This window comes from Nicotiana tomentosiformis, chromosome 4 (assembly GCF_000390325.3).
Source record: "Nicotiana tomentosiformis chromosome 4, ASM39032v3, whole genome shotgun sequence".
NCBI lineage: Eukaryota > Viridiplantae > Streptophyta > Magnoliopsida > Solanales > Solanaceae > Nicotiana > Nicotiana tomentosiformis.
In genome coordinates this window covers 54372593-54380424 of record NC_090815.1, presented here as the reverse complement: position 1 = coordinate 54380424, position 7832 = coordinate 54372593, and the positions used below count along the sequence as shown (strand labels likewise).

Below are 7832 nucleotides of genomic sequence, written 5' to 3'. Positions count from 1 at the left end.
TCAGAGAGCCCCAGAAACACATCCTAACAGCACATACATAATCCAACGACGTAACATAATACAAAATAACACCAACTGTGGTCTCACAAGCAATATATTTCCAGAAAGGAACACCCTTAACGCCAATTGTACAAATGATACAAAATTCATAGAAAGCATCTCTTAGAATATTTCTCATAGATCACAACTTTATAAATACATGGCTATTCAAACAAATAAGGATACTTTTTCTTCATTTCTTCCTCGGCCTCCCAAGTTGCCTCTTCAAACTGTTAGTTTCGCCACAACACTTTCACGGAGGCAATTTCTTTATTTCTCAATTTTTGGACTTGCCGATCAATAATAGAAACCAAAATCTCTTCGTAAGTCAATTTCTCATTTACCTCAATAGTCTCAACCGGAACAATGAGTGTCGGATCTCCAACTACTTTCTTCAACATAGACACATGAAACACCGGGTGTACTAATGACATCTCAGGTGGTAGCTCAACCTTGTATGCTACCTCAACCTTGTCACGCCCCAAAACCAAGGAGCGCGACCGGCGCTCAACCGAGTGAACCCGACCGAGCAAGCCTGTTAGATCTCATTCTACCCAAACTCATCCATGAATAGAGATAATATATATTATCATTAATTAGACGAAAATGTGTTCATGTCTACAATACCAATTCATTTCTAATAGTTTCATCATTTTAAAGTATCTAATGGACAAGTAATACATCCATAACATAACATAGTTTGTCTTTCCCCAGCACCAATACACAACCTACACTATGTCTACGGAGCCTCTATAGATAAAGAAGAGTACAATGATAATGCCGGCAACAAGGCCTTGGCTATACCTCAAACCGAATACACAAAGTATAAAAGATTTATGACCTCGGAATGAAGTGGGGCTCACCAAGTCAGCTGGGAAGAAGGTGCACTGCTACCACTGATCAGTATCTCCTGCTGTGGAACCACCTGCATCCATTTAAAGATGTAGCGCTCCAGGAAAAAGGGACGTTAATACCGTCGAATAGCACTAGTATGTATAACTAAACACCCTCTCAATAGAATAACAAATAATACAAATAAGATTATCATAATATTAATGAAAGACTTAATCAACATCAAACCTCAATTTAGGATCAAGACAATGTTCAAATAAATTTCAATATCTCACATTGGGAGATTTTTAGTATCGATATACCATTGTCCACAACACCATTATTCACAATACCATTATTCACAAAACCAGTACAACCGTACTCTCAGCACGGAGTCCGATCACGACCCGATCGGCTAGGCCATCTCATTAGAGGCATGAAACACAATTTCTCTCAATATCAATACCAACGTCTTTAACACGGATTCCGATCACGATCCGATTGGCTAGGCTATCCATTAGGGACATCAACCACAATTACTATTTCAATTACAATTTCCAGCACAATAACCACCATGTGTGCGGCATGGTATCCGATCACGACCCGATCGGCTAAGCCGTCTTATTTGATACATCAACCTTTTTATATAAATCATCGCATTTCATAATACTTTCACGTCTTTTTATTTCATTGGCACTAGTGGCCATAATTATAAGATCATTCTTGGCAGGTTGGCCATATTAAGTATTTCATGCTCACATTATTAATTTCAGATATCATCCTCATCATCAACAACAAACACAATTCAAATCAATATGTGTATTACACATGTGAGCAATTTAGAGTCTAATGCACATAGAGATATTTTACAAAATTTGGCATAATAGCCTTCATTTGAACTTGACTTAAAGTCGAAACATTATTAATGCACAACCCATATTTTAACACATCCTCAATTGGTAACATAACATGAATAGAGCATTTGGGATGCTTGTTGAACATATATCTTTCAACCCAATCTTACTCGGAATAGCCAATTTCATAATGAATCACTCGGGACTTCCATAATTTACATGAATATCATGGGATTCAATTCTAAGAGAAGAGTTTAGCCAACATACCTCACTTGAGCTTCCTTACACTCTAAATGTTCCGAAATTCTTAGCAACTTCAATCTATTGTAGAAATATAACAAATTGAACCAAAATGAGGAAGACGATCATGAGTCTAGCTCACTTGAGTATTTTATCAAACACTAGGTGTGCATAAGGTTTCAATGTCCTTTTTATGAAAGATTTCATCATCCCACAACCCAATCTTTACCATTTTTAGCTCAACAATCTTCCTATACCCTTTGATAACACATGCATGTAAAATAAACAACTCTCATGCCCAGAAATTTATCTTGCTAGTTACCCTTTTTCCGAAAGTTTCGAAATTAGGATTTAGGGTGTAGAATCTTACCTCTAGGATGAAGACCTAGTAAGCTTCCCTTCTTAATCTTCCAAAACTTAAGCAAGAATTGAAGAAAAATGATTGAAGAACACCTTCTCACTCTAGGGCTCTCTCTCTCACTCTAAAATATCGTATTATCACTCAAAAATGGCCCAAAGAGTGTATTTAACGAAATAGGATCGAGTTTTAAAAACCCAAAAATGGAGCTCCGGAACAAGGTATGCGATCGCATAACCGATATGCAGACCACATATTGGTTGCATATTTGGTTACAAAATAGCCAAAAGAATTGTTTGTGTATGCGGTCACTATACGGTCCGCATAACCATTATGCGGTCGCATAATGCACCGCATAACTGTTATGTGGTCGCATAGTCGACTGCATAATTGTTTCCAATTGGCCCAATTAACTGCCTCACTATGCGGCCATTATGCGGTCCGCAAAGTGGTTCTGCGGTCGCATAATGGACCGCAAAAATTCATTTTTCTGCCAAAAAAATTACTTTCCTTTCCGGTGCATTGTTTAACTGTTATCCTCAAACACGTAAGCCTAGTCCGGCACCATGAAGCATTATTTTCTTTGCATATTTTACCGGGCTTTACACTTAAGTACTTTGAAATTTTTCCAGGGTGTTACAAGAACTACTCCATGGATATATAGTAATTCATCATAACAATGTTTAAGTTAAAGAAAAACATAAAACAATCTGAACCCTTGTCTTGAGTGAGGATTGAATGATGAAATCCTTGAGCTTTTGCTTCTCCACCTCTTCATTGGCTTACTTAGGTCTAAGATGTGTCAAAAATCCATAAAATAATATTTTTACATGTATTCATACTAAATAGGGCCGGGCCTAGACGAAAACACCTTTTCTTGCGCGAATTGGGATAATAACTCTGTAAAAATTACACAGGCGTGCCGCATGGGCGACGCGCCACGCGGGGCATTGTTGGAAAGTCTAGATAGTTAAAATCTGTCAAGCAGCCAGAAAATGTACATGCGCGGCGCGCCACGCGGCGCCCCACGCGCCGCAGGTGTGTTATTTTCTCAGAGTCCAAATATTTCTTGACTTTTTGATATCCAGACGTGGTTCTCGACACCCGAATGCAATCCCGATTTAATCCCCCAGGCTTTTACTCAGATTTCAAAGCTCCATATAGCTCAAATTCATTTCGTAATATCTACATAGTTTGGAATTCTCCTACAAGGCATAAAACACACAATTAGTGCAAAACACTAGCGATTAAAGCTCAGACTCAATTAAAGTGCAGTAAATTAAAGTGTAATAAGCGACTAAAACACGTAATTATAGCCTACCATCAACACCCCACACTCACACCATTGCTCATCCTCGCGCAATCAAACCACACTTTATATAGACATGACCTTTTTAAAAAATTCTCGCAACTCATCATACCAAGAATATTTAATATAGATAAAGCACAATAGTGTAACATCCTAGCCTCAAGATTTGAGTCACAAGTACCACGCATAATTTACAACTCACTCACTTACTATAGCACAGAGGTCAACGACATTACCTTTCCGTCAAGAATCACGTGCCCTCACAACCAAAAGAGAGTAGTTCAACACACAATCAAATCTAAGCATAATTAGGAACTTCAAATAGAAAGAATTCACTCACTCTCAGAAATAACATTCATATACCACAAATGATGAACCATAGGCTTGCCCGTAGTGTACTACTCAAGTAATTGATCTCATTCAGTCAAGGATCAAATAGGACTTTAATTGGTTGTAATGTAGGCTGCGGGACGGGTAGGATACATTTAGATATAAGAGTGACTACACCTCCCTAAGCACTTTAATACATACAATTTAACATTCAAAACCCCACACTTATGTCAAACCATACTCCACCTTAACATCATTATACATTAACTACCACTTCTTTAAGCATAATTACAGCAAGAGTCACCACTTATCAATGAATATTTTTCACAACAATACAATTATTTTTTATTTCTCTTTCAATTCAAGTGACTCTTACTTTTTCAAAATAGTGCACCTTTCTCCTTATTTTATTAGTTCCAGTCAAAAGCCAAACCAATCACCCCATACTTCAACTTTTACAAAGTTCATAACAAATTTAAGTGCTCATGAGAGGTACAAGGTTCAAATAGATGGTCAATTAAAACAAATGGGTAGGACTTGCAATGTGGTTGCCAAAGAAACAAGATTACAGGCTCAACGGGGTTAACTAAGATACATAACAATTAGGTAGGTAATAACATATAATTGGCTCAACAAAAAAATGTCTATATCACTTGCAAGACTGAACAAAGCTACCATTTCACGTTGCAAACACACGGGGCAAGTTCTAGACATCAAATGCAATGCACAGAATATACAAAACCTTACACACATGCTACGTAACTCACTCAAGATTGGACTATCAAGATACCCTAGACAAAGCAGTTAAGCAAAGTAAAAATTATACAATTTAAAGTGCTTATGCAAGAGTCAAAAACTGATCCTATGCGTCACAACTAAAGCACTCACTATTCTCAAGGCATAACCAAGTCAAAAGATATTGCCTTCAATTCAAATCATAACACAAGGTTCCTACTATTCTACAAAACCAAAAACTAACTACACATGGTTCAAACAAAACCCTTGGAAAAGAACCGCGGCACCAAAAAAAAAACCAAGGGGAAATTATTACACTACCTATCAAAAAAAAATCTTTTTGTCTTTTTCTTTCGACTTTAATCCCTCAAGAAACCCGTCGAATGATATCTCGTCGGGAAAAGTCATAAATTTTAAATATTTATGGTTTTTTCTTATTTTTCTATCTCTAGCTACTAAAACAACAAAACTAAGTTACTAACACAAATACATACAACATACAATTTTCCCAAGCCCACACTTTATGTTGTGACATGTCCCCATGACACACAATTAAAAAGCATAAGGTAGAGAAAACTTCCCTGAATTTTTAGTCGGGGTTTGAGTCGAAGTCGGGCTCTATTCCACGTGCCCGAACCAATGCACACATCCATGCAGACAACTTCTTCTCAGCCTTCTTGGGGTATACCCCACACTTGTGTTTCCCAATCACTGGGACCTTCTCTTTCAAACATGTCACTCTCTACTCTACACTTGCAGTTGGCTTCTCCTTTATCACCCCATCTCTATATTCATTTCGAACGTCACAGTCTTTTCATCCACTCTAAGAATGGTCTTCCTAAGATAATGGGGGACCTCTTTGTTTACCTCCATCTTCACCACAATGAAATCTACAGGAAAGACGAACTTATCTACCCTAACTAATACATCCTCCACTATCCCCTCAAGTATTATAGTTGTTTGGTCTGCTAGCTGCAAAGATATTGGTACAGACCTTATCTCTCCAAGCTCATTCTCCAGTTTCCTGTAAATAGACAATGACATTAAATTCATTGAGGCACCAGAATCACACAAAGACTTATCAAAATTAAGAAACAAGTATGGTATAGTAAAACACTCTGGATCTCAACACTTTTGTGGGAGTTTGTTTTGCGAGATTGCGCTGCAATACTCTGTGAGCATCACCACTGAGGTCTCTTCTATATAACTCTTCTTTGTAAGGATCTCGTTCAAGAATTTGGCATAAGCTGGCATTTGTGAGAGAACTTATGTGAATGACAAGTTTACATTAACCAGTCTCAGCATATCCAGAAATATCAGAAATTGCTTGTCCAGCTTTTCTCTATACAACTTTTGGGGAAAAGGAAAAGCAGGCATGTGCTTGCTCACATCATCAGATTTTTCCCTTCTTGAAGTTTCCTCCTTCTTTTTCTCAACTCCCTTCTTGCCTTTCTTCTTCTCAGTCTTTTTATCATCTTCAATTTTCAGTTCTTTCCCACTTTCTGTTTGAGGCGCAGTTTCTTTATGAATTGGAGTGGAATCTTTCAACACTTGTCCGCTTCTCAAGGTTACATCATTTACTGTTTCTTTGGGATTCTTTTCAGTATCAGCTGGCAGAGTACCTGGGATTCTCTCAGATAATATAATTGCAATTTGTCCCACTTGTCTCTCCAAGTTACGCAAACATGTCCCAACTTCTTTCATAGCTGCATCATGAGCATCTAATCTCTCATCAGTCTTGTCAATGAAAGATTTTATAAGATCTTCTACCCCAGACTGAATTGGCTGTTGAGGGTGAAACTGCGGCCTCGGCAGATTCCCAAAACCAGGAGCTCCTTGAAATCTAGAGTTATTTTGTTGCCATGCATTTGCAGTACCCCCAGGTGAACTCAATGAAAAATCAGGGTGCTTCTGACCTATTGCATTGAAGTTATAATTTCCCACATCATTTACTTCCGCAGTTGAGGCTTGACACTCAGGAGTAGGGTGTCCTCTTCCGCATATATTACAAGCTGCATGATTCTCACTCTGTATTAAAGCTAAGGTTAGCTTCTTTATCTCTTTTGCCATAGCATCAACCTGTACCTGCACAGATGTGTTAGCATCAACCTGGTGAACACCATTCACCCTTCTTCTTTCAGCAATTTCAGAGGGCCACTGATTTGCATCTTCAGACAACTCATCAAGAATAGTGACTATCTCCTCTGGAGTCTTTTTAATTAACGGACCTCCAGCTGCATTTCTCAATATTCTGCGAGCGGCTGGTGTTAATCTATCCCAAAAGTCCTGGAGTTGCATCCAGAGTTCAATTCCACTATGATGACACTTACGTGCTATCTCTTTAAACCTCTCCCAACCTTCAAACACCGTTTCAACCTCGTTCTGACAGAAGTTATGAATTTCCCTTCTAAACTTGCCCGTCTTAGCTGATGAGAAATATTTATCAAGAAATTTTATGGTCATCTCATCCCATGTTCTAATCAATCCGTTAGTCAAGCTTCGAAGCCAGTGCTTTGCATCGTCTTTGAGTGTGAAGGTGAATGCCCTTAAGTATACTACATCTTGTGATACACCGTTGTATTAAAAAGTGTTCATAATCTCCTCAAAGTCCACCAGATGATTGTTTGGATCTTCGTTCATCTTTCCTCTAAAAACATAACCGTTTTGAAAAGTTTGGGGCAACCCTTGTTTTAATTCAAAATTGTTCATTGCAACTGCAGGTGGTCTAATACTTGATAAGCCTTGGTTGTAAACCGATCTAGCATAATCTCCTAGTGATCTCCCAGCACCCCAAGGTTGATTCTGAACAATTCTCCGAGCCCTCTCCTCCTCATAAGCAATTTGTGGATCTCTAATTACTGCTTCTTCAGCATCCCTTGTAGCTTTCTCTTTGAGTTGGGCTGCCTCTCTCGCAGCCAAATCAACACTATCATCATCTTCAGCCATGTCTTCCTTGGTTGAAGATTTCCCAACCTACTCTAATTTCTCGGCAAGATTTCTTTCCTTCCTCAAATATCGCAGTTGTTTCTCGATTTCTGATTCGTATGGTTACAATTCCTTACCAAAAGATCGAGTCATGCACCAATCTAACATGTAGCCTGCGCACAGTCAAAGAACACCGAACGTAAAAAGGGAA

At 38.4% G+C, this 7832-nt stretch overlaps 2 protein-coding genes across 2 annotated transcripts; both read right to left on the bottom strand.

Moving 5' to 3' along the window:
- Positions 1 to 5470: 5470 nt before the first annotated feature.
- Positions 5471 to 5950, bottom strand: LOC138909713 (uncharacterized). Its single transcript, XM_070200925.1, has 2 exons — positions 5868 to 5950; positions 5471 to 5720 (listed from the first exon to the last, which is right to left on the bottom strand). Exons 1-2 carry the CDS (start codon positions 5948 to 5950, stop codon positions 5471 to 5473), a joined length of 333 nt encoding a protein of 110 aa, XP_070057026.1.
- A 12-nt stretch (positions 5951 to 5962) lies between these two features.
- On the bottom strand, positions 5963 to 7159 carry LOC138909712 (uncharacterized). The gene has a single exon (XM_070200924.1). It carries the CDS (start codon positions 7157 to 7159, stop codon positions 5963 to 5965), a length of 1197 nt encoding a protein of 398 aa, XP_070057025.1.
- Positions 7160 to 7832: the final 673 nt, after the last annotated feature.